General features: G+C 42.1%; 1 protein-coding gene and 1 long non-coding RNA gene across 2 annotated transcripts in view; one reads left to right on the forward strand and one right to left on the reverse strand.

Moving 5' to 3' along the window:
- The first annotated feature begins 665 nt into the window (after positions 1–665).
- LOC308462787 lies at positions 666–4,064 on the forward strand. The gene is made up of 2 exons (XR_013979355.1): positions 666–1,006; positions 3,154–4,064. It is a non-coding gene; the product is annotated as an uncharacterized lncRNA (long non-coding RNA).
- The window catches only part of ARIH1 (ariadne RBR E3 ubiquitin protein ligase 1), a 50,620-nt gene continuing 26,795 nt past the window's right edge, over positions 3,304–27,128 (reverse strand). Inside the window, exons 4-14 of the mRNA XM_080980408.1 lie at positions 23,852–23,944; positions 22,941–22,996; positions 17,480–17,546; positions 15,998–16,104; positions 15,601–15,643; positions 14,772–14,843; positions 13,489–13,619; positions 13,124–13,181; positions 11,718–11,978; positions 7,803–7,915; positions 3,304–6,472 (exon numbers count right to left, since the gene is read on the reverse strand). Of these exons, the coding sequence (XP_080836534.1) occupies positions 6,388–6,472; positions 7,803–7,915; positions 11,718–11,978; positions 13,124–13,181; positions 13,489–13,619; positions 14,772–14,843; positions 15,601–15,643; positions 15,998–16,104; positions 17,480–17,546; positions 22,941–22,996; positions 23,852–23,944 (1,086 nt within the window). The 3' untranslated portion in view covers positions 3,304–6,387. The remainder of the gene's footprint in view (positions 6,473–7,802; positions 7,916–11,717; positions 11,979–13,123; positions 13,182–13,488; positions 13,620–14,771; positions 14,844–15,600; positions 15,644–15,997; positions 16,105–17,479; positions 17,547–22,940; positions 22,997–23,851; positions 23,945–27,128) is intronic.

Genomic DNA, 27,128 nt, shown 5'->3' on the forward strand with positions numbered 1-27,128 from the left:
AAATGTTAAGACTCCCAGCTCCTATCACCCCAAAGCCACCATGGCCAAAAGTGAGAGATGATGGGAGCTCTAGCTCAACATCTGGAGGCTCACAGCTTCCCCACCCATTGGGTACTGAGTTGTACTGAGATCTACTGGTACTGCTAAATTGAATTATTGGTGCTTGTCGGTATTTGTAATTGAGTATATAGTTTTGAATGGAGCAAATGAACAGTTTAAAACACTTATGGCATAACCTAATAGAAAAGGGGCACACATTTTATATTGCAAATATAAGATGGGAGAATCAGCAGTGAAGTAAAATTTTATTCCGTTTGGCTACACCCACTTTGTACTGCAGCAACTGTGTGGGTTGGATCATGCCCATCATAACACTCACAGAATTGGAGCACTGGTAATTCTTGTGTTCATACATTAATGTAAGCTAGGAACTTTAAAAATGAGATCGATACCCAATTTTGCACATCTACAATTCTTCAGTTGTATTCTTCAGACTTAAAAGGGTTAAGTAATGATTTTAAATCTATATAAAATACTGCCTTTTAAAAACACTAAATTCCATAAATTATTAAGCACATCTGGGATTCCACTAAGACTTAAAGCCTTTTGTGGAAATTGCTTTTAATGAAATACTTTTCAGTGGCTGCATTGCAAATACTCTTAAACCACACTAATAAAAGTTAGATTTTGCTCGTTTAACAATAGTGGCAAGAGGCAGGATGCAACACCTTTGCACCTAAAGTCAGTTTCAGAACTGCGGGTGCAACAAGTGACTAAAAGCTCATGATAAAAGGTGGATGAAAAACAGCTATGCTTCTACCCTTATGAGCAGCAAGATGGATTGCAGAAGGGTTCTGTTTCTATGGAAACAGTCCCCAACTGTGTTGAGCACACTGTCATAGTTAAATTGCTAGTTGCCTAGAAAAAGGCGGACACAGATGTCATTCTTCTAAGGCTTCATCGTTAGTATACAGCCTCTCCTCAAAATGCATTACAAAACATCATGGCAAGCATCTTTTCATTTGAGCAGTTTCTGTAATCGGTGGGAAAGGTTTCAGGGCGGGGGCGGGGCGCCAGATAAAGTTTTCAGAGGGAAGCTACTATGAAAACATATTTTATGTATGCCTGTTGCACAGACTTCACATTTCTGCCACATTTCTCCTCCTTCCCGGTTTCATTCTTAGTGTCCCCTCTTACCCACTTCCCTCCTCCTCCTCCTCAAATTGCCACTCCCTCATGATCCTAGTGCTTTACTGTTATTGTCAAAGTATATGTAATTTAAATAACTGCATATTCTTCCCTTCCTCACCCATCTCTTCTTTCCTCGTTTCTTTCCCTGTATCTACTGCAAGTCTCTTTGGTAAGGATCTGTTATACCACTTTTATGTCATGTAGTTGGATATTGCTATATAAAATAAAGGGGCAAAGGTACTACGTTATAATAGCTGAATACTCAAATGTGCCTCACTGCCCAATGCTGGTTCTAGATGTTCGGCCATTTTACAACAGCTTCTGCTTGCAAGTTCATTGGACAACCTTGAGCAAGACACTGTCAGGGACGATGGAAGTTGTCGTCCAGCAACATCTAGAAGGCCACAGGTTTTCCACCACTGAGCTTACAGGGAAGGGATCCAGTGTGTTATCTGAGCTCTTTGGAAGAAGGGCTAGATAAAAATCATATGGGTCAAGCAGTAGAGTCATGCAGAGACAAGGAAGTGGAGCTGCAGACTTGTGGAGTGTTGGTACATATATGCATATGAGGGGATATGTTGAGATTTGCATATGGGCGACAAACCCACATCAACAGTGGCTTCATCCCACCAGGAACACACACAAATCCAAACTACCATGTGGCTCATTCTCTAGCTGTTCACTGAAACATATTCTAAGCTGGGACATTTTCCTAACTTGTTATCACACACTTGTGTCTGCCCCCGCCCCTCAAAATGGTCCGTAGATGTCTCACTGTGGAGTCAGACAAATGTGTTAAGCGTCTAGAGGAGCTGGGAGCACTGTTATACAGCGGCTCCGCTCCTTCCTCCGGGGCAGTGTCCAGAAAGTGGTGGGGGGATGGGTGTTCAGACCCCTGGGCCCTCACTTGTGGGGTGCCTCGGGGTTCTGTCCTCTCCCCCATGCTTTTTAACATCTACATGCAGCCGCTGGGAGAGATCATCAGGGGGTTTGGGCTGGGTGTCCATTAATATGCAGATGATACCCAGCTCTATCTCTCTTTTAAATCGGAACAAGTGAAGGCAGTGAAGGTCCTGTGTGAGTGCCTGGAGGCGGTTGGAGGATGGATCGCGGCTAATGGATTGAGGCTGAATCCTGACAAGACACAAGTACTGTTCTTGGGGGACAGTGGGTGGGCTGATGTGAGGACTCCCTGGTCCTGAATAGGGTAACTGTGCCCCTGAAGGACCAGGTGCACAGCCTGGGAGTCATTTTGGATTCATAGCTGCCCATGGAGGAGCAGGTCAATTCTGTATCCAGGGCAGCTGTCTACCAGCTCCATCTCGTACACAGGCTGAGACCCTATCTGCCCGCGGGCTGCCTCACTAGAGTGGTGCATGCTCTAGTTAACTCTCGCTTGGACTACTGCAACGCGTTCTAAGTGGGGCTACCTTTGAAGGTGACCCGGAAACTACAACTAATCCAGAATGCGGCAGCTACACTGGTGTCTGAGAGTGACCGCCAGGACCATATAACACCGGTCCTGAAAGATCTACGTTGGCTCCCAGTACGTTTCCGAGCACAATTCAAAGTGTTGGTGCTGACCTTTAAAACCCTAAACGGCCGCGGCCCTGTATACATGAAGGAGCGTCTCCACCCCCATCATTCTGCCCGGGCACTGAGGTCCAGCGCAGAGGGCCTTCTGGTGGTTCCCTCACTGAGAGAAGCAAAGCTACAGGGAACCAGGCAGAGGGCTTTCTTGGTAGTGGCGCCTGCCCTGTGGAACGCCCTCCCACCAGATGTCAAAGAGATAAACAACTATCTGACATTTAGAAGACATCTGAAGGCAGCCCTGTTCAGGGAAGTTTTTAATGTGTGACATTTTAATGTATTTTTAACCTTTGTTGGAAGCCACCTAGGGTGGCTGGGGAACAAATTATTATTATTATTATTATTATTATTATTATTATTATTATTTACTAGAGTTGTCAGCATTTCTGACTTCAAGAGATGGAGCACCCAACCCAGCAAGCTCTTTAAAAAACAACAACCAGGCAGTGACAGGAGATGCCTGCTCCAATTTAGAAGCAGAGGACAAAATTACTGCAAGCAAACACAAAAAAACTAATGAAATAACAAAATAAAAGTTTATTAGAATTAGGAACACTTTCTCTCCCTCTGTTTAGCCTTAACACAGAACAGTCCAGCAGTTACAATGAAGTCTAATAACAGTTATTTCCACAGCATGAGGTGCTCTCTAGATGGAAAAATTAGAAGATTACAAGTCTTCAGTCCTTCACAGCCCAGTCCGATTGTCATACCAACCCCCAAGTGCTGAATAACAAAATCCTCCTGTCCATGGAAAGGTTCTCCAAAGAGCACTGCTCTTGTCTCACGCAATAACTGATTTTTAACACAGCAGTTGTACTAAAACATTTCAGGGTTAAATGGTTTTGAAAATTAAGACTGTCTGATACATACACTACAAAAAAAAAAAAAAAAAACCCCAAACAGCTGCAGTGAATTAGGTGGAACAGAAAAGAGGGTGGGTGCTAAATACAGACATGCTCTGCTCTCCTGTTGTGTGTGGCTAGAGGCCCTCATTCAATTAGCCCATGATAAAGTCAACACAAACCATTATTTAAGCATATTGCACCAACCAAAGCTTGAGTAGCATCTTCATTGCCAAGTATTTGCTTTTTAAGGAAAGAAGAGACTGCTTAAAGGAGAGGAGGAGGAAAACTGTCTAGGGTTGATGAGCAAGCCTTTACAAGAGCTTCTGTTCAAGTGATCTCACTCCAAAGCCCACAGAGTTTTAGAAAGTTTTCCAAAATTAAGTGTACGATCCTCAGGAGCAGAAGATACAGCAGATTTATATACAGTTTTGGATTTTTTTTTTAAAAAAAAATGGACGGGGGGAGGGTATGGCAAGAGCAAGGTGTTTAGAAATGAGAAAAATCTGGGGGAAATGCTGAAAGTATGGAACACATTCATCCAATTTACACACCCACACAGCAGGGCCACCTGTTCCAATCAGCCCAGTTCTAGGCAAAGATGCTAAAAGAACATGGAATTAAATCTTAACTAGACTGGAAGTTCAGTCTGAGCAGCAGTGTGCAAAAAGCATAGTAAAAGACATGACAGAAAGCCTTAGGAGGAGAAGTATCTAAGCAACAGTTGCACCACACTCAGTTTAATGGAGTGGAATTCTTTGAATAAATATTCACACCCCACTGAAGGCGAGAACTCATCTTCCACTGCAATGTTACCAAGTCAAAGCTGAGGTTCCTCTTCCCTCTATAGCTTCTGCCCGATTCAGCTTTTGGGACATTGCAGATGGGCAGCAAGCAACTAAATAAGCCCTGCCAGACAAGTTACGTGTGAACAGATGCAAAGCTCGGCTTCTTACTGTACTGCTCAACAAACAAGCTAGGCAGCATTAGATTAACCCAAGAGCTCAGCAAAATCTTATTACTCTTTTCAAGAGCAGGCGCTCAGAAATATTTCACATGCTTGCTGCAGTTCCTTTTCTTTTCAGAAGTCTTTGCCAGCTGACATAGGAGGCTGCTGTTCTGGAAACACAAGCCAAACCATCACTGGGGACTCATGGAACTAGCTGAGCAGATCTTTGGATCCGGGCCACAATCTCTACTTGAACGAGCAGCAGAAACTGGCTTTAAATACCGCTTTAGCAGATCTACTTTTTCTCTCTTTCAACTTGAAAGTGTAAAACACTGCCATCGTGGAAAAGTACCCACACAACGCAGGAGCAGATTTTAAACAAATTGCTTCCAAGTGGTGCTTTATCATAGCTTTTATTACAAAAAAGGACTGTGTAGATGAAAGTCACTCACTCTTCCCTCTCACTGGGGTGGGGTGGGGTGGGGAGAGAGGGGAAATACCCCAATGACTTCAGAGACTGCAGATCCTTGCAACTAGATGAGTGTTTGCTGTATCAGGCACTTTTTCCAACAACCAAGCCGCAAAAACGTGACCCAGAGGAGCTCAGTCTCCCTTTTTTCGGTGTTTCACAACTGACAAGACAAAGCAACAAGGAATGTTCCATTTGAGCACTTCAATCCACAGAGGAAAATTCCTAACACTTCCTATGTATGACGATGATCCAGGTGTAAGGTGAATGTTGGACATGCATGGAAATGGACAAGAGGGATGGCTATTCTGAGCAAAAAGACAAAGCAGCCAGAATCACTACACTTTCATTTCCAAACGTTAAAAACACACACCAAGGTAAACCAGTTTGCATCAGAAGCTGAAGTGCAAATGGGACGGTGTCCGTTGCCAGCAATGAACACACCCAAACCATGGAATAGTTGCAAAGGAGCTGCAGGAGGAGGAAGAAGGAAATCAAAATCTCTCAAAGAGAGAGAAAGAGAGAGAGAGAGAGAGAGAGAGAGAGAGAGAGAGAGAGAAGGAAAGGGAAAGATTTGTTACAGCAGCACACACTGCCCCCCATCCCAATCTCAGGTAAAAAGCAAAATGAAAGAAAAATGCACAGCAAATAGACATCATCTTGAAGATTTTTAAAGAATAAATATTTTTGTAATTAAACATTATGCAAACACGTGCCACGCTTGCTCTTTGTCCATGCATATGCGCTATATACAATTTTGAAAAATACTGTGTTGTCCTCTTTGTTTTTTTAAAAGTCATATACAAAGTTTTTCCTTGCTGTGTGCCCCGCCTCCCCCCGCCCCAAATCCTCTTTACAATAAGCCAAACAACAGTCACCCATGAACTGGTGCATGTGGGGGGAGGAGGGGAGAGTAGAGAAGGGGAGAGGGAGGGGGAAATCTCATACCAAAGTACATCAAAATGGCTGGTTGGACATGAAAAGCAGTGTCAAGAAACTGTTTTAAGTTTTATCTGTAATACGCATAGGAGAAAGAAGGAGGGGGGGGAAGTCAGCTTGGAGAATGAAGCTACATTACAAGTTAAAGTTGGAGGGTTGTTTTGTTTTTCTTAGTGCGTCTGTCACACTTACTGGCCACCTAGAATACTGTTGTACAATGGTTTATCTACCTTTTTTATTACAATATAATTTACTTAAATTTTTTTCCATTAACAAAAACAGAATTCCGGTACTACAGACCAGCGGTGTAATAGGCGTAGTGCCCCTTTTTGTGTGTGTTTTGCTTTAATTGCATGAGCACTCTAGATGGTAAAAGGTTTTCAGAGTTCGTTTTATGCAGGCCAGTCTCAGTCCTCAATATACTCCCACAGATCCTTCTCGTAGCCTTCATGCACATGCTGCAACAAAACCCTTCGCCGGCTCTCGCAGTATCTGCAAGGGGAAGGGAGCACAGTTACAGTTAAGAAAACAAAGGCTGAATATTTCGCACACAATGCATTTCAAGGCAGCATGGAAATAGTTTAGTCAACAGCGGCTCACAGTGGGAATGTCTACCTTTACCTTGCTCAGAATGGAAACAAAGACAAAGGGCCTCCCATCTGGATAATTTCACAGGTGGGAGAGATTATGCGCTGAAGCAGAGAAGGCAGGACCTATTACCATATAATCACTATGCTTATTAATGCTAAGACAGTTGAACTCAAGCTGTATTTCCTAAGCATGGGTCTTGGCCCAAATTTCTTAAAAGTGGAGCCTATTAACTGTGAGGGTGGCACAATATTTACAACCTGGAATTTTGTAGGCTGAGACAGTGCTCCTCCCATGTGACACAAACTAAACTAAACCCCTCATCTGCAAAAATGTTATCCAAAGGAAATCCCAAGGAACCATGCCTTGTAGGTGTAAAAACTACCTTTTGTGATCCCTGTAAGGCGGGACGCGGGTGGCGCTGTGGGTTAAACCACAGAGCCTAGGACTTGCTGATCAGAAGGTCGGAGGTTCAAACCCGCGACAGGGTGAGCTCCCGTTGCTCGGTCCCTGCTCCTGCCAACCTAGCAGTTCGAAAGCACGTCAAAGTGCAAGTAGATAAATAGTACTGCTCCGGTGGGAAGGTAAATGGCGTTTCCGTGCGCTGCTCTGGTTCGCCAGAAGCGGCTTAGTCATGCTGGCCACATGACCCGGAAGCTGTACGCCGGCTCCCTTGGCCAATGAAGTAAGATGAGCACCGCAACCCCAGAGTCGTCCGCGATGGGACCTAATGGTCAGGGGTCCCTTTACCTTTAACGTTAAGGCACAACTGTGTCACAAAACCAGTCCCATGTGCCAATTTCTCATTCACTCATAAAGGCAAGATCATGTCCTTTAAAGCAACAGAAAACCATATTGCATGCAACCTGAGGTCAGTGGCCTCCTTCAGCTCAAGAGCCAGCAAAAAAATAAGGATTCGCTTGCTAGGTAACAATTCAAAATGTTAACAGCCAAGAAGCCCCTGTAAACAGGGCATGCTAACTTGATTTTTCCCATGTTCTGCAACTTGCTGCTGTCTCCAGCTGCTTGATTCAAGAGCAGCAGTCGATCAGGAAACCTGGTTGAAGGCCAACACAGAAAGTTAGCTGGCTAGCCTCCCTCCACCACAGATTATATTGGGAGTAAGCAGCAGAATCTCTCTCAGCCATTTCCTGCAAGTCAAGCCCCTTTAATGCCTAAGAGACTGGCACATGAAATGAATTAACAATCCATCAGTTTTGAACAAGGAACATACCTGTACTTATCTTGCACTTTCTGCTTTATGTCTTGCAGTGAATCTTGAGATATATCTCGCTCCAGATACCCAGAAAGGACCTCGGTAGCATTTTCCAAATCTGCTTGATTATTCTAGGCAGGCAAAATACAAGACACACTTTTAATAAACCTAAGCAGTTCCTTGAACTGAGAATCACCACATGAATGGAATTTATCCCTTTTGCTAGCAAATACTCATTGAAGCCTACTTTGAATATTTTTCTAGTCTTACTGCGGTTCTCTCATTTGGTTGTATGAATAGCAGGCAGGAAAACACACTAACGTATTGGAAAACTTACCATCACCTTCTATAGTACTACTGGCAGACAAAACCATCTTGTGGTTGCAAACCAAGTAGATGTTATTCTGGGCAATCATGACTTCTGACCAACAGCCATTACTCTTTCCCATTAAGAAATCACAATTCTTAAGGGCATTTATCTATGTGACCAATTCACTGCTCCTGTCTTGGAAGTAAGGTGGAAGCTATATTATAATTGGCTCCAGCAGTTAATTATTTTGCATTTTATAAGCTAAGAAAAAACCTATTTACCAACCAGGCCTTTCTATCTGGCTCTCAAAATTATCACCAGCTCATGCCTCTCACTGATCTTGCTTTACAGCATCACTGAGTGTTTTCATCTGACTCAAATGTGTCCTTGAGTTCTGATAATGCCTCTCGCTCATATGGATGGAGGCATATTGGGTGGGTATGTAAAAACGAACACTGTAATAAGGTAAAATTTATATTAGTTACTCCACACACATTTGTCTCTGACTCCACTCACCATTTGTGGCATTTGTTAAGTTTCCTAGAAGTGGGCCCCACCCCTACACTTGTTAATTGGTGAGGTAGCAAGGACAACACTGTTGACATTTTTGGGCTGCTCCTGTTCTGATATCCCACAGGAAATGAAATCTAATATTAAAGATTGCCTTTGTAGCAAGGCTGAAGGAATGAGAGGCAATTTTTACTTGTTAAATTGTGAATTTGCTTACACTTCCTTTTATAACTCCGAAACGTACCTATATTGCACTTTTGGTAATACAGCAAGTTGAAATTTATTTATTTGCATGTGTTTGGAAAGTGGTTTGTCTACTCACTATGCATTTGGACACCTCTTAAGATACCGTGAACAAATTTTGCACAATGGTTCCTAAGATCAAGAAGCAACTTTTTGTTTATGCTGGGATACAATGGGATCTCGGGTTGACTCAATATGGTAGACAATATAAACATAAGTTTATATTGCTAGAGTGCCTAACAAAGTAATAAGGTATTAAAATACAATAAAAAAGAAAATAAGCTGTAGAGACACCAACTAAAACAGCAAGTTTATCGGAGTAGAAAGTAAAAATCAAAACTGCTACAAATTAACAAAAGAGCTAAATTTGGTAGTTGTTTTTCGTTGCTGTCACTTTGCTTAGTTCCTAAATGATAGCAATGAGGGTACCAAGCAGGCCTACCTAGAGAAGGCATTCAAAAGGCAAGGAGACTCTACAGACAAGTTATGTATCTCTAAAACAAACTTTGATTCCCACCATTCTGAAGAAACTCCACAACTTCTGACTTTTGAATAGTTATGGGTATATTCCTGGCTAACTTTAAAAAAAAAAAAAAACCAGACAAACAAACACCCCTTTCCCATGTTTATTGGAATTCTTCAACAGGACACTTTGCAAGGTGGCTTACAACAATGTGAAATTAAAGTGCATAAAAACAAAGAACAAACTAGAAACAGCTGTCTTTTTGTGTTCCTCCCCTCTCTGAATTGCCTCCTGCAGTGACCCTCCACCTGGTCATTATATAATTTCATTACATGAGTTTTGTGAGAGCTGAATTTGCATTTACTTCTTCTGTCTCTAGTCAGGGCAGGCCAGAAAGCAGACAAATCAGGTTCTATCAGTAGAATGCTGGTGATTTGCAGATTGTCAAGGAGTCCTGGAGGACCTGCTCCCTGCCTTGCAGGCCTTTCTCACCTGGCCTGGGAGGGTGGGGCCCAGACTGACTCCAGCTAAAAAAAGTTGAGGCTGCTGAAGGGACTCTTGGGCAGGAGAACTGTTTGTGGGGTTTTGCTCTGAATTTCCCCCCTGTTGTTGATGTGTGGCTTTTTTTGTTTGTTTTTGTATATTTATTTTAAATCTTATGATTAATGTGAAAATTGTTCAGTTTGGTTGTGCATTTTTAATGTTTTATTTATTGTTTATGGCTACTTTTATATTTTAGTTAAGTATTTTTTCCTGTTGTCAGCAGTCTTGAGCAGGGTCTGATCAGTGGAAAGGCAGCGTACAAATAAAATTATGCCTTAAGGGTTTTCAACGCAAAGCCCGTTTCCCAACTCCTGTATGCAGCAAATGTCTGGCATAATGGGGACCTGCCAAAGCTAGATGGCTTTCAGGCAAAATTTATACGATCTCTGCTGCAGGTACCTAACTGCGTCCCTAACTCCGTACTTCTGTTGGAAGCTGGTGAATGCCCAATTTCAGCTAGAGCGGGGTGGGCTGCCCTAAAACACTGGCTCAGGATTTCAGTGTTTAATCTAGGGAAGGGTCTGTACCAACATTTGACCAATGAGGAATTTGTCAGCAAATGGCAGAAAACCATGGCTAAAAAAGCCACCTCTATTGGTCTGTCTCCCCCCCAACTGTATTACCTGGGCTATGAAGGCGCCCAGAAGGTTTTAAAGCAAAGATTATGGGACAATGCACACAGTGACTTGCGATCTCGGTCACACGCAGTCTGTAGTCCGCTGGCAGCAGGAGTTCAATATGGGTATGTCTTTGAGTTAACATCTTACATCAAAAACCTAACAGTACCTAACTATCAAAGGCTTTTCACCAAAGCCAGACTGAATGTCTTCCCCTCTGCAGTGCTGGATGGTAGGTTGAGAGGAATTCCCTACCAGGACAGACTTTGCTCGTGTGCTCAAGACATCGATTCCATAGATCATATTTTGTTACATTGTGCGAAGTATGAGCAGGCCAGGGCTGAACTGATACTACCCTTGCTGGTGCCTTTCCCGGGAAAGTCAGAGGCTCACTATGTCAGGTTCCTACTGGAAGACCGGACAAAAGTTAGAACGTTGGCAGTGGCACAGTTTTTATCGGTGGTTGCAAGAACAAACGAGCCCTATATTCCAAACAAAGTGCTTGATTAACCTGGAGGTAGACTGTATGAACTCTGTATTAATTTGTAATGTTTTGTTGGGTCTCTGGACCATAATAAAGATTGATGATGATGAAAATTATGCCTGTATGTATGTATGTACATTAACACCTGACCCACTGTTTTGCATCATGTATGCCCACCCCCATCTTAAGTTTGCAAAGAAGTGAGCCATTGTATTAAGTTGTAAATCACTGGCAGATGCTTTTGCTGAAAAGTGGGATGTGGTAAATAATCAACAAAGTTAATAAGCTTATGTTGCCAATCACCCCAGGCACTTGCATGAAATTGTTTTTGTTTAACTAAGGAACACATACAGAGTTCGTGGCGAACAGGACTACACAACTCTGGAGCCATCACAGAAAAGGCCTTCAGAACAAAGCCGCTGGGAAAAAATCACATAGTTGTTACAGAAAGTCCAATTTAGGGGCTGCACAAGTCACTCATCCAATGGACCATAACTATACAGCTGAGCTACTCATCAACAGCTACTATAACTAGCTTCAGAATCTGAGGCAATAAGACTCTGGATTGCTGGTTACTAAGAAAAAGGATTGGAAGAGGACTATTGAGCTCATGTTCTGTGTGTGGGATTCCCTTAGGCATCTGGTTGGCCACTGTGAGAACAGAATATTGGACTAAATAAGCCTTGATCTGATCCTACAGGACTCTTACGCTATGCTAGGACCGAACAGCTGGGTTAAAAAATGTCTGGTAAACTCTCCTTACCTCAAAGATAATGGACTGATTATTCTTTTTGAGGTAGAAGGCAAAGACGTATGTGTACATGAGTGTGGCACGACACTGGCAGAGGACATCGACTGCTTTCTTCAGGAACTGGACCTCGATCCATGACATGTTGTGCTGCTGCATCTCCTCCATTTTCTGCTTGACTTGGGCATAGAGTTTGTGCTCAAAGCGCAGGCTCTGCATATGGTTCATGTAACGGTTGCAGTAGAAGAGGTACCTCTGCAGGGCTGCTCTGGATCGCTGTGTTAATTCCCATTAGGGAAAAAGAAAATCAATAGTTAAAACAGAGTAATAGCAGATTGACTTGCCCTATAAATGAGGGGCCTCAAGGCAAATGTGGCCACAACAGGGCAATGTTCTTATCTCAAAGTCCCACAGTATTCCTTTTGCTTTGAGTCTGATCTTGTTGACACTATGTGACACAGAAGAGAGTTTTAAGCAGGTAGAAAAGAAAACAAAGAGTCCCTTGCAATCCCCAAACAGTGCTACAGGATCATGAGCCCTGAACAGGGACTTAGGATATACTTCATTTTGTTGCAATTCTCTACTTGCCACATTTGTGGACCTGATAAGCTGCATATACAGTGGTGCCCCGCAAGACGAATGCCTCGCAAGACAAAAAACCCGCTAGACGAAAGGGTTTTCCGTTTTTCGATGCGCTTCGCAGGACGAATTTCCCTATGGGCTTGCTTCGCAAGACGAAAATGTCTTGCGAGTCTTGAGATTTTTTTCGCTTTTCCCCCCTTTTTCTAAGCCGCTAAGCCGCTAATAGCCTTTTAGCCGCTAAGCCGCTAAGCCTTTAATAGCCGCTAAACCGCTAATAGCGCTAATCCGCTAATAGGGTTGCTTCGCAAGACGAAAAAACCGCTAGACGAAGAGACTCGCGGAACGGATTAATTTCGTCTTGCGAGGCACCACTGTACCCGGTCATGTGATGAACGAACATTTTTATTTTTCCATATAAATACACAGCAGAAAGATCTGATTGGCAGTGGGTTCTGTGGCAAAACTGCCCAAGTGCAACATGGTGAAATAAACTGCCTAGATAGAAATGATATCCATACATAAATTAATCTGGTAGAAAACCTCTTTCAGCAATAAGCAACTGCCAAGAAGGGTTTGGCTTTTAGGATATGGGGTTGAGCATATTCATACCGAGATTACTGCTTCCAGTGCTCAAATTGGATAGTTTTACAAGTTGGCCAGGACAACATCAGGAACCAGTAACAAAATGGGTGGGCCTCTTGTGTCAAAGTGTAACAGTTTTGTGGAGTTCAGCTTGAAAGCTAGCAGTGCTCAACTGGAAAATGCAAGCACAGTGAAATGCTAGGCCAAACCATCTTACTGAAGCTGATAATATTGGTCACCAAGAGTTATGGACTCACCTCTTGGGCATCTCTTGCTGCCTTTGCATCATCCTCATTATAGCGATTACAGTTGTACCTGAAAAAAAGATTTTTATGAGCAAAGTGGTTTCCAGAACTTCTTTTGTTTTTGCCACTCTTGAGGCTCCAAGTATTCTTTGGTCAGTACATAACTGTGAACATAATAAGCTCCTCTGATACCTTGAGCAGAGGCTAAACAAGAAACAGCCCAGACCTTTCTCACCCGAAGAAGTATAGACATGTGCACCAGCTACTGCTCTGTGTTTTTTCTCCCACAGAAATTATTTTTGCAGGGTACAGAAACAAAACATGGCAGTACAATTAGACACATAAAGAAAGCTTGGGAGGAATTCATTTAAACTTACCAGGCGGACCCATGAGGTTCCCAGGGGCCAAGACACACCCAGCAGAACTCTGCTTTACAATTCTGGTTCCGACAGACCATGTGATTGCAGCCTCCATCCTTTTCTATGGTCACATGGCATTTAGGGCATTCCTGTGACGGGTATGAAGAGTGGTGGAAAGAAATAAAAGTGGGTGTCTTCCAACTTAAAAAAGGGGGAAGGATGCAGACAGTGCTTTGTGATGTTACAAAGCATTTGCAATAGTGGCTCTTCTGGTTACACATTCAGCTGTCAGCTGGCTTCCCATGCTGCCTTAGCAATGTAGTGAAAAGGTAGTCTTATAGCAATATAATAGCACAAAATAACAGGTCAATGCCAGGAAAAGTTGCACTTCTTCCGTTCATGGGATAGCTTAGATAGGAAGCCATTTGCAAGTAATGGGACTTTGTGTGTATGTGTGTCATGCCCAGTTTTGACACTTGATATTAAACACATTCTAGATCTACTGATTGAAGTCCAGTGAGACTGGGTTCCACATGCACTGAATGAACATACTAAAGGGATGGGTCGTTGTGAAGTGAAATAGCACATGTTTTGCAAACCAAAGGTAATAGGTCTAACCCTTCACATCGCCACATAAAGGCTGGGAATGGCCAAACTCTGAAATCCTGGACAGCCACAGTCAGTCTCCATAGGCAATACTGAGCTAGGTAGGACCAATGGTCTGATTTGGTCTAAAGCAATTTTCTGTATTCCTATACTCGGCAAACCACATGTAAGTACTTCTCAATCTATAAAGTACTGTGATGTTTGCCAATTTGGCACCTCCCTTCAATTTAGCTCTAAAAGCCTCATTTTACGTAGCGCTAGACAGAAGCCTGTTGTACCTTTTGGTGGTAATGTTTGGCTTCACTGTGAACTTTGAAGTGGGGGGGGGGGATAGGAAAACACAGCCCATTATTTACATGGAGGACTTACCCCTCACTACTCACAATGGAAGTTCAAGATTTGACAGTTATGTCTTTGTAAGGGAAAAGCAGCTCTGCAAGTGTGAAATTTTGAGCATCTAACATATTGGCCCAAATATAAGCCTTTTCCCCCAAATTCCGATTGTGAAAAGTTAAAGTGCAGCTTATATTCGCTGGCAAAGCCACACCCCCCCCCCCCCGGGAGCACGGGGCAATGGTGCGCAGCCCATACGCGGTTCCCAAGCCTCCGTATTTTAAAGCTGCAGCTTATTTGCGGTGTGGCTTATATTCGGGCCAATACGGTGTGTTTTAAGGAGAAATGTGATGCTACCAAACCTTTGTGTTTGCTGCAATCCAGTTTGAAGTTTCACTGTCATCATCACACTTCTTAATCCATTTCTTTAACCACTGTCAGGAGAGAGAAAAAAGAATTGTAAAACAAGAGAAGAAGTGAAAAAGGCCACAGAGAAATGTGCATCTGCACCTCATGGCTCACAGGCTCCTCTGAACTGGACATCATATCCTGTTAAGCAAGGCTTGCCCATTCAGATCCAACACTCCAAGATAACACATCAGGATTCCAGAATAAACCTTCGAATAATTATGTATCGTGGATATGTCTTACAACTATGATTTTCTTCATGTTTGTGTCAAATACCCTCTAGGTGGAAATAAAAGATCTGAACTAAGGGGAGGAGTGCTTATTTTGTTGTTACAGTCAAGATGGACTGTTCTTTCATACACTTCCAGTAGCACCTTTAAGACCAACTAAGTTAGTTCTTGGTATGAGCTTTCGTGTGCAAGCACACTTCTTCAGATATCTTCTTCAGGTATCTGAAGAAGTGTGCTTGCACACGAAAGCTCATACCAAGAACTAACTTAGTTGGTCTTAAAGGTGCTACTGGAAGGATTTTTTTTTATTTTGACTATGGCAGACCAACACGGCTACCTATCTGTAACTTTCATACACTTGTTACCCAGAGTCAAATAGTTCAGGGTGAATTACACACAACTTAAGGGAAACTAAACAGGTAACCATGGCAAAGATGTCTGAATAGCTTGCAAAGTATCATCAAAGTATTTTACAACACTACAACTCTGATATTTAAGCAGAAAGGCTAGTTTATTTTTCTAGCACTCTGCCATAGACACTTAAAGTGCTCACCTTGCATTTAACAGGATCATGCCAGTTTTCACCACAGTTAAAGCTGTAAAAATAAAAAGATTTATACATATTACACTGTCTATAGTTATGCAACACTAAAATTTACAGGTTTGCTCTAATTTAAGCAACTGTAAGTGTTACCTACTAAGCCAAACATTATACCAGCAAGGTAATGTGGCTTGACGGGCACTTGAGAACCTCAATTTTTCAATCCCAGACAGGACACAAAAACTCTTAAGTTTATCAGATCCCAATGGACAGTGTTTGGCTTGCTGGTAATCAGCATGGATAGGCCTACCAAGGCAACTTGTCATTTCAAGAGAAACAGGAACCACCTTCCGCTTAGTGGTAAGTAATCCAAAATCATTATAACCCAACACAAGGAATGTTTGCTTACCAAAACTGACGGCCACATTTACAGCGAACAGGCTTAGCATCAGGATACTGAACTTTAACAACATGGTGGCAATCTGGAGCAGGACACCATTTTAACAGCCGATTGCACTGCAAAAATAAAAAGCTACCAGATCTTACTTGGAAATTGACCAGAATTAAAGATATCAAAGTGTGGTATTTCCCTTCCATTTCCCCAGAAGTCTCCTTTTAGCCAAAGCTTTGTTTCATCCTGACAGGAAAATGCCACAATTCTCATTTTGGTATAGTCCTTGTCCCTCCACACCAACAGCCAAGCAGAATACGCCAAGCCAATTTCACAGAATCAATTATAAAATGAGATGGGGGGCCACCAATGTTGCCCAGGATGACCTTCTAAATAGAACCAATTCCAGATAATCAATTTAGTCCCCCACCAACCTTCCCAACTGTCACCAAGACTACAAATGCAACCTATAAGAAAATCCATTCTGATGACAAAAGCAAATTAAGATACTCTTAAAGGTCATAATCTAAAAGCCTAAAAGACAGCCACCCATCCATCCTAAGGTATTTTGTTCCCTTTGGCAAAGCTTTAAGAATCTCAATTTCAGCTCAAAAACAAGCAAGGTAGCTCGACAAGGTAGTTTTAGAAATGGCTCATCTTTCATGTTAAGTGGTTTAATTTTTAGGGGGCCAAAGGTCCGTGATGTTCACATATGGGCCGCTCACATGTGTCGTCTGCTCAGGAGAACCTGGCAGTTTTGTGGCTTAGCGTCACACAAGTGCAGGCACATTAACAAAGATTGAATTGAGGGTCACATGTGGCTTATTGTGATTCTTCAGTCCTCTTCAGCTTAGGCTTCACCGGCATTCCACAAATTGACTTCAAAAATCCTTTTATTACAAATGAGGGGACAACAAGCAAGGCTGTTTTTGTGTTTCCTCAAAGGTTCACCAATTCTAAAGTTGTAACAGATCTGCTTAAGTAGCACCCCACAGTAATACTGGATTCAGTTCAGAAGTACCTGCTCTAGGTTCTGAGGAAGACACAAAAAGTTTGTGCCTAGTTGTTCTCAAAGGACCATAAATCGAGTGCTTGAAATACCTGGCACATAATCAGCAATGTGCCTTTAAGAACTATTACCTTCTCTAATCTCCTGAACAGCTGTCTATAGCCATTACATTAGGCACTGGGATTTCAAATTTCTGCTGCAGAATGCTGTGCTATAAAGCACCGTTCCAGCTTAAAGTATTTTTGTATTTAAAGCAGCATTCTAGCTAAAATCATGCCACCTATTAACAAAAAGCTTAACACTATCAGTATGAGCCTATGTAAGATCAACCCTGTTAATTGGGGTGGGGGAAGCAACCTCTGCTAACAACTGCACAAAATCTGACATGAAAACTACATGTAAATGCCTGCTGTGTAAGACAAGAAAGAGATGGGCAAAAGCCCTCAAATCACAGCCTGTCTCTTCAGCATAGTTTGAAACATAACACTCACCTCTACAAAACTATTAGTTATTAAATGCTGGTACTTTAATTTAACCTTTGAATCTGTGATGAGGCGCCTAAGAAGAGAAGGGAGAAAAAACATTTCATTGAGAACATTCATTTTTTGGCAGTCCAGAAATTGTTTGCTACATCAGCTTTATTGCTTGACAGAAGCCGTGAGCAAGGAGACTCATTTTCGCAGATTGCATAATTCCCCAACCCCTACCTCCACAATTTTAAGGCATGCTATATTTTTACTTGGCAAACACACATTTTAAAAGCAGAATTAATGCCCTGCTTTAAAAAAACAACCCAAAAAACCACCACTGTTTTGTTACCAGATTTTATTCGCTCTCTTGTTCCCCAGATAATATGTTTTGCTTATTTCTACTCAGTTTTTAGCATGCCTGCAACCATTTCCTTCACAGAGCCCAGAACACAAAGGCAATGTTTAATCTTGATTTCCATCCCAATGTAAATACAACACTGTACTTGCAAAGTCATAAGCAAAATGAAAAACGGATGCTAACTAGTGCAACATGCATACCATACAGAACCTATAATCAAAAGTTAAAACAGACACCTGTAGATTTCTGGTGACACCAATCAAACATTTAAGAGACTTTTTTGTAAATTACCATATACTGCAAAACAATAATGTTTTAATGTAGGCTTCATGCATTATTGAAGGCAATAATCCAAAGTAGTATACCATGTGATAAATGAAGAGCCATAACAAAGATCAAATTTTAATTTAGTATTTAGTGACAGTCTCCGTCAGTGATGTTTAACATATGCTTTGCAGCTTTATTTAGATAATTCTGCTCTAAAACAAGTATACTAGGCAAAAAAACTTCTGTCTGAAAGTAGAAGCCTGTGACAAAGGGGTTTCCTTCAAGGAATGTAATGGTTGTCCAACATTAATGTTTAGAATCCTGACTAATGGCTATATGCAACCTCTAGGTTCATGAGGAATTTGCCACTAAATACCAGCAACTAGGAGCAACTTTGGGAGAAGACCATCAGCTTTATTTCCTCTTTCTGGGGTTCCAGCAAAATGCTAAACTATTTGGATTTTTGGTCTGATCAAGCAGAGCTCCCAATATCTGCACTATTTATTCCATCAACCAAGTAAATTTTTTACTGTGGAGATTAACTCAAGCAGCTTTGCAAATGGGCATCTTGGTCTACAATACTTTTGTTGCTTTAAAGGACAAGTACATGGAAATATACATGCCATTTCTGCCTGCAGCAGGTCTTCCCTGCACATGCCATACTGAAGCCCCTGGTGGTTCTGAAAGATGTACTTAGTATTTTTTATGTTGTCCTGGGTTAAGTCCTAGGTATCAGCCAAATAAACATTTTTAGTTGTCAGGCTAAGCCTTACTTACTTACTTACTTACTTATTTAACAGAATTTGCATACCACTTAATTGTAAATAAAACCTCTAAGGAGTTTACATGCATGACAATACCTAGCTAGTGGCATGGCAATAAAACCGCTAGCGCATTTGCAAAGCTAAGCAGGGTCTTTTATGGTTTCAAATTGGATGGGAGACGGCGTGTTGAGATCTACATTGCAAGGGTTTGGACTACATGACCCTCGGGGTCCCTTCCAACTCTACAGTTCTATGAGTTATGGAAGGAATTACAAGGCAGGGATGCCACCACAAAAAGCTACACTTTGGTCCCAACTAACCTAACAGGCAGATATTGAAGGCAGCCTGGGCCTCCTGGGAAGACACTGAAAAAAGCATGCTAGGGTTCATATGAGCACAGGCATTAAGAAGATAGACTGGGGGCAAGCTGCACAATTGCTATATAAACAATAACTAGCACTTTAAACGTAGCCCAGAAGATAACAGGGTGCTTGTGCAAACCTTGGGACACTTGTGTCACATGCTGCCTCCTGCTAGCGTTCAACAAAAGGCAAAGCAGATGAAATACAATCCCTGCCTTAAAGTTAACCATTTGACGCAACACAGAAGTGTGGGGGAAAGGTATAGTGAGGGAAGAACAAGAAAATTCAAACACCGCTAGGTAAAGTTAAATATAGCTGAGCGAGAGGAGCAGCCAAACTGAGCTAGTCTTACATCAGAGCTGACAAAGGGTATCAACAATACTAAAACAACAACAACCCCAAAACAATAAATTTTTCAAAGCACAGGGATGGCAATCCGCTTTTTAAAAATGTGTGTTAGAACACACTAGCAGGCATGCATTTAACAGAATTCCTTTTCCATTAATAGACAGCTATTCAAAGTTAAAATCATGTTCTGTGGTTGAGGAACTACATTTCTGATACTGATAAGCCTCCTCACACTTACAAGTGTCCACACACAAAAATAATCTGGTAGGTACAAAAGATGGTGGTGATTATTTTTTGCCTGCCTGACCCCTAATCTTCACTGCAGAAGTTAAGTCCAGAAACCCTCAATACAGCATTTTATTGCTTTGCTGTATTACTTTACGTTTATTCTGCTGTTCTGCCAAAAAAGGTCCCAGAGGATCTTACTAATGACTACAAACAGGAACTGTCCCTGCCCTCAGGCTTACAGTCTAAAAAGACATAATATAAAAGTCAAATGGACTGGGAAGGAAGAATAAATAAGCAAATTCATGTACAGGTTCTTGATTACAAGTTCTTCTAATGATGAGCTGGAGTAGAAACAGATTAAGCAGAGGTGGCACCAGATGTTGCCAGTCTCTCAGCTACACTAATGCGAGTGGCTCGGCATCCCTTCTCATCCCCTCCTCTGCTGCAGCCTGATATAATGGCTGGTGCCTGGTGATAAGAGGGAGGAGTCTTGCAGATATATCTGAAAAGGTTCATCTGAAGCATTACTTCTGTAACATTTAATGGGTTGCAGATGCCAGCTCTATTGAAACTCTTTAAAATGAGAACTGCTTCAATGTGTTATTGTTATGTTACCTAGCCTCATATGGGCTGCTTAAAGAAACTAGAACTTCCATGGCCCACGAAGGAGCTTTATGTGTACAAACCAAGAGTACACTTTCATTCTTTTAATATTACACTGTTCGTTACTGAGTAAAGATTTGTCCCATTTCAAGCTTTCTACCTACAGGAAATACTTTCCATGTTGAGAAATCCAGCTTAACTGAAGAGGATTTGGGGGACATGTTCAGGTGCAGAAAGTTTTTGGAGAGGTCTACTGGGCCTCAATCCTGTCCCATATGAACTGAGTGTAACAGAGAGAGAGAGGGAAAAAAACACACACACATTGAGACACAAATCCCTTCCTGCAGCCACATTGCAGGGGAATTTTGGTAACTGTGTGCAAGCAGCCTTTCTGGGTAGTTTATCCTGCATTACTCATCTTCTCAATTAGATACGCCCAATACATTTCTGAAGAAACATGGGTATCCCCATAAAATTCAGGTTTCAAAACCACTGCATTAAGGTGACCTTAGAGTTACTGTCTCCTGCCTCTCCCCTCCCTGTGCTCCTTGTCTGAAGAACAAGGAGGCAAGCCAGCTAAACCACACATGCTAAGGCATATTCCAGAGCACTGGCACACTAAAACCCACAATACTAATTTCCAACTTTTGTACACTAGACTAGATGCTCTTCCACTTTGCACTACTGGATCAAATTAGATTGTAACAATTGTCTAAAAAGACATAGGACAAGAAACTTTTGAAAGACGACGTCCCTTCATACAGATGGCCATGAATAGAGAGATGTGCACCATAAACTAGGGATTTCCATTAGCATATTAAACACTCAATCAGTGAACTCTAAGGAAAACAAATGTATTAGCTGGTCACATACAATCTCTTTTTTTTGGGGGGGGGGGGTCAAGGAAAGCTGCAGAAGGCCACTATGTACCTGGGGCATATGGTGTCCGCTGTTTACCCTCTTGTTTATTCATTGGCTGGCACTGGATATAAAGTGTTGGCTGCTAGGCAGCATAACAAATGATTCAACCTGTACTTGGGGAAGCACACATTTTTAAAGGGTACAGATCAGCCTTTGCTAACCTGGTGCCTTCCAGATGGTTTGGAATATGCATGGTATTCAATTAAGTTTCACCACTGAAATTAATGAATTCAACTTAGTCATAATATTAATTTCAATGAGTCTGTTCTGAGTAAAGCTGAACACCACCCTATAACTCCATTGTTCTCATCATGAGAAGCGCACTGATTTGATGCCTTGAAGATTTTAAAGCAATCTCCCTCTGTCAAAGTGTGCCATACCTGAAGCATCATCCACCAGTTGCTTCTAATGTGTTTTGTAAAGATGTGTTTTTTTGCCTGAACCTATGAGATTGAACCCTATTAACTGAATTTCTGTTTTTATTGCTTCTATATTGTATTTCTGTATAACACTTAGGGCTTTTCTTTCCTTTTAAAAATGTGATTTAGAAATGCTTTTAAATAAATAACAAACATAAAAACAAATTACAACTACAAGAGATTGGGGGTATAATTCTCTGTTAACCAAAACAAACCTAGGTCTGACAGGTACCTTACCTGGAGACCACCTGTGAACCTCTGAGAGGATTGGACAATGAATGGAACACAACATTTAAAACTATGGGGATGTCAGACAGAGAAAAAGATTCAATATACAATGACCTAACAGATAATGACATTTACTGCTGACAGAGTATTCCTCTCTGAACAGTTCTCATTAACAATATGATAGGTAATTGGTGTATGTGAAAGAAAAGGTAGGATACCTAAAAACATGTGCCTTTTTGTTTTATGCTTTTTGAGGACAGTCTCAAAAGTACTCCCTTGCAACTGATGTTGTATTACAAGATAAAACTAGTTTAATAATAAGAAAAAAGGATATGTTTTAGTCAGATTATTTTAGACTCAATAAAAACAAACAGAACCTTTTACATGGGCTTCACATGATGAAATCAGTACAGTTATACCTACTTTCCATATTTATACAAGTCCCAACTTAAAATGGAAACAGTAGAAAAAGGACCACAACACTAATTTAACACTAAAAGCAATCTACAAAGAATGAGGGGTGAATAAGGCCAAACTGGGGATTTTATTCCTGGAAAGGATTACACAAGGTTGACTAAACCATCTAATGTAAGGCTGTGAGATCATGAACTTAAATTTATTAGATGACCTAACTGCAGTTCAGAGGTCTCTTGCTTTAAGTCTGTGAAATCAGCCAATGGAAAACGTCAGCAACAGTCATTTTATGACTTTGTCAAAAAGCTCCTGCAAGCAAAACATACTGCAAGCAAAAAGGTGAAGTTGATGGCAAAGCAGAAGCATTCTTTGGTTTCCATTATGGAGACTACAGAGGAGGCTCACTTCTCCCAAGGCATCCAAAGATGTCCATGGATGATCATATAAGACTGACCCATTATATTTCGATAAAACACAGCTTTGGGCCAGTCAATCCTTAACCGATCTGTTTTAGCGCTCAACACAGGAAGGGAGGTATTACTGAAGTCATGTATCAACTATAATACTTACATAACTGTATTGTCATCAACCAAGATATCACAGCCATGAGCAGGGCATGAAATTGTCTGGTGAGGGGGGGAAACAGGAGTCAGAAAGAACATCTGATTTAGTTTGAATGGCAGTGAAGAATCTCTAAGAACTGTGTACACTCAGCAGCACTTCTAAAACACAACACAGGTTACAAGAGGTTGGCCAACCAAGGGCTTAAGCTCTAAATTTAACTGTTTCCCCTGAACACTCATCAGCTGTAATATAAAACAAACCTCCCAGGTGATTGTTTTAAACACCCTCCCAAGGCAAAACCTAAAAAGTCCACAAATTCTGGTTTGTGGTTGCCAAGAGACTGGTTTTTGACTGGGGAGATTTGAAAAGGCAGGTGGGTGTCTTATCCATGAACTTGCACCGAATCTCCAAAATCCAGCACAGAGTGAGGGACAATTCCCTGCTCCAAGCTTAGAGCTGGGAAGGCAGGTGAAGGATCACTTCTGGATTTGCACTGCATAGAAGCATAGCTTGATAAGAAGATCCAGTTTCCCTCTTCGGTTTACAGCTGGAGCCAGGGCTCCGAGGTGCTTCTGATGCAATAGAATGCCTTGAAAGAAGAAAGTCAAGCCAGCAAGCTCTCACCCCTTCAGCACAGAGCTGGAGTGAGTGTTGGGAGTTTGTCATTTAAGCACTGCGCTTCTGAAGCACTACAATCCTCAGGCTTCCTCTCAACCTGTGAGCAGGGGAGGTGGGGCAGGAAGGAAACTGGCCAAGTGCAATATAACTAGAGGGGCAAGCCCACCTCCAGCTTCATGGTTGGGGCAAACCCTAAGGCTCTCCACACCTCCTAGACACTTGAAATGGTGAGCAAAGTTGCGGACCCTGATCAAACAATTCTTTCTCTGACATCAAAACATAATGGAAAAAAGTTTTACCTGTCCCATGCCTTCCTCCATTATTTTGGTAGTTAAATATTCACTCCAGCACTGCATACAAAACTTATGTCCACACTCCAAACCGGTGAAGTACTGCAAAGAGAGAGAATGTTATGTGTACTGTGTACTCTTTTCCCACTACTGCAAGATTAGCTGTATGCAGTTTTTCCTGAAAAAATCATCACCTTGCAAAATGTCAACATCTTCCCCCTAGAGCAGCCCTTCCCAACCTGGTGTCCTCTAGATTGTGTTGGACTACAACTTTCATCAACCTAGAGACTGAGGCTGATAGGAGTTGTAGTCCTGAATAATCTGAGGGGCACTGGGTTGGGGAAGGCTGTTAGCTATCATTACTGCTATAGCAGTTACTTTAGAGCTTCTTTCAAGTATTAACTGACCTACTAACTGCACTCACTTGCTTTAACCAGAAAATCTTATGGTGCGCTTAGTCCCTTTGTTTCAGAGTTCAAATAGCACATAAAAAGTAAATATCCCCACTTTCATTCTCATAATGTAAAAAATAAATAAATCACAAATCAGAAGCCCAACAGAAAGAAAACCAGAATACATGATCATAAACATGTTACAGTAATAATTGTTGATGTCATCCGTCTGTCTTGAGACAATGGAATGCTCCTCCTCTCTGTGGCAGAAACTTAGGCAGTGTGCATCGAAATCCTGGGCTGCCCAGACGACAAGACCATGCTCTCAGCCTCACTGTGGTCCATAGGAAAGCAGAGCAATACATTTGGCACCAACTTGGCTGCAGAAGCTGTCAGAAGGAGGCGTACTAGGTGCTATCCAACTATCTTAGGGACTACATTCCAGATGTGTGTAGGGTTTACTCCATAGCCTTTTCTTCTGAAGATGTCCCGCAAGGCAGCAGGTATGGATTTTTACTCAGGGCTTACTCCCAAAGCATTTCTTATAATAATGCCAGATGTCAAAATAGTACTCTGTGCACTATGGAGTTCTCTGGCCAAGGCATCATCGGAATCAGCACTAGGGAACCATTTTTAGGCAGTGGGTTCTATTTTTTTCAGAGCAACCGGGGGGGGGGGGAGGTGTCACATGACAGCGATGGATGTGGCCAGAGGCAAAACTGAGCAGAGCAATCAATCCTATTGTTACCTTTGCATAGAAATTAGCCTAGTGTTCACACTCACAAACCCGTCTATCCTCCATCAAGGGAAGCAAGGGGAATTCTCGGAGTTCAAGGACACAATCCAGGCAGGCAAAGTCTCTCAAGGAGGATGTGAAGCAGGGACAGTAAGGGGGTGTGGCCTGGGGAGAGTTCAGAGAGGCATGGAGGGCCATTTCTATGTGATATATCAAAGATAAAGGTGGGGGCAGAAAGTTGTGACAATGAGATTTGTAACATGAGAGAGCTGGAAGCAACATTGGCCTCCTGTGCATCATTTAATGCACTACTGAATGATTATTTTCATCACACTGGTTCTCAAAACCTCCAACTTGACTTAAATCTTCACAGATTAACCTCCACACATATAGTTTTTGTGCTGGGGTGGCTGTGACTACTGCCCCCTTCCGTATCACATGCCCTGCCAAGCCCAACCATGCCAATTTCTGCATTCCATGCAGAGGTCCTGGATCATGCGGAACATGTACACGTCGCATATTTTCCACTCAATGCATAGACACAGAGGAAATACATAATCAGAGGGGCATGGTCAAAAGCACAAGCCTGCTCCCATCCACATGCAGAGTTTATGAATGGTAGTTAACCTGTGAAAGTTATCATCACTGCCTTCTCTACTCTACTGCCCCCTCCCCTCTGCTGTTCCCATGTCTCAACTAATTTCTGCACATCCCAGTGCTTCCAGTCCCCACACCAACACACACACACACACAGAGAGAGAGAGAGAGAGAGAGAGAGAGGAGAAGAGGAGGAGGAGGAGGAGGAGGAGAAGGAGAAGGAGAAGGAAAAGAAGAAGAAGAAGGAGAAGGAGAAGGAGAAGAAGAAGAAGAAGAAGAAGAAGAAGAAGAAGAAGAAGAAGAAGAAGAATTCAGCCCAGTTTTCCAGGTATAGTAGCCCCAAGGGTTGAAAGCTGAAAGATGTGAATGCAGGCTTGTTGACAGCATTTCATTAATCATTTTCAATGAATTCTCTACACTTGCAAATAGACATTCCCTACGTGTAATAAATGTAGTCTACCAGGGTAGGGAAACGCTATGAGCCTGAGTTGCATTAGAACTTACCTAACCTTTAGTGGGCATACACAAAAAGCTTCCCCCAAAAAGAAAAAAAAAATGTGCCTTTATTTCCCCACCCTTGGCACAAGCACACCTCTCTCTCTCTCTCTCTCACACACACACACACACACTCACTCACTCACACACACATATACACACACACACACACACACACACACACACACACTCTCAGCCTCACAAATCAGGTAGGCACAAACACAGTCAGAATTTCTAACCTTCTCCACTCCAGCACTGAGGTATGGGTGGCTGGACAGATCCCCGCCCACTCCTTAAACAGCTGCATTTGTACCCATCTGCATCCCAGCACTGGAGTGGGGGTAGGGAAGATTTTGCCTTTTACTGTCCAGGACGAAGCAGGAAGCTAAAGTATACAATGCAGCTATTAAACATGCATACTATTTGTGACAAGAAGTGATGGTTCCCAGCACCACCAACAACCCCAGGGCTTTTTTCAAGTCTAGCTTCACATGAAATTTAGGCTACTTTACTGCAAAAGTTTCAAATTTGAGGACAACAACTGGCAATGCAAATATATCTCGTAAATTCCCTCTATCTAAATGTGCTAAGCCAAGGGATATTAAATGCATGGTGTTAAACCTCCACTGTTGCCTTCTCTTCAGGGCTTCCTCTTAACTTGTTGAACTTAAATCACGTTTATGGACTAGTAAACAGACTTAAAGAAAAGGAAACGGCAAGAAAGCCTGGTCTAGTAACTAGCTGCTGACAAAAGCAATGGCATGAGACGCTCCCCCACTCAGAAATATTTGTTGCCAGCTATTTATATAGCATCTCTCCTATTTTGCTCACCCTCACCAGGAGATCTGAGAGGCACATGTTTAATGCAGTGCAGCAAGTGGGCAGTTAAGAGCGAAGGCTCAATCAAACCCAGTAAAATCTGCAAGAGCTCTGGTATCTCACCCCAGGCTTATTCGTCTGCATTGTTTTTGAGTTCAAGTTTTGTGCTGCCTTCTGCTGTGGAATGAAGTGCATAAGTATTTCTATTGCCAAGTTTAAAGTTCTGCTTCCTGGACTCTGCACATTC

This window comes from Podarcis pityusensis (assembly GCF_964106645.2).
Source record: "Podarcis pityusensis genome assembly, chromosome: 14".
In the NCBI taxonomy this organism is placed as follows: Eukaryota; Metazoa; Chordata; class Lepidosauria; order Squamata; family Lacertidae; genus Podarcis; species Podarcis pityusensis.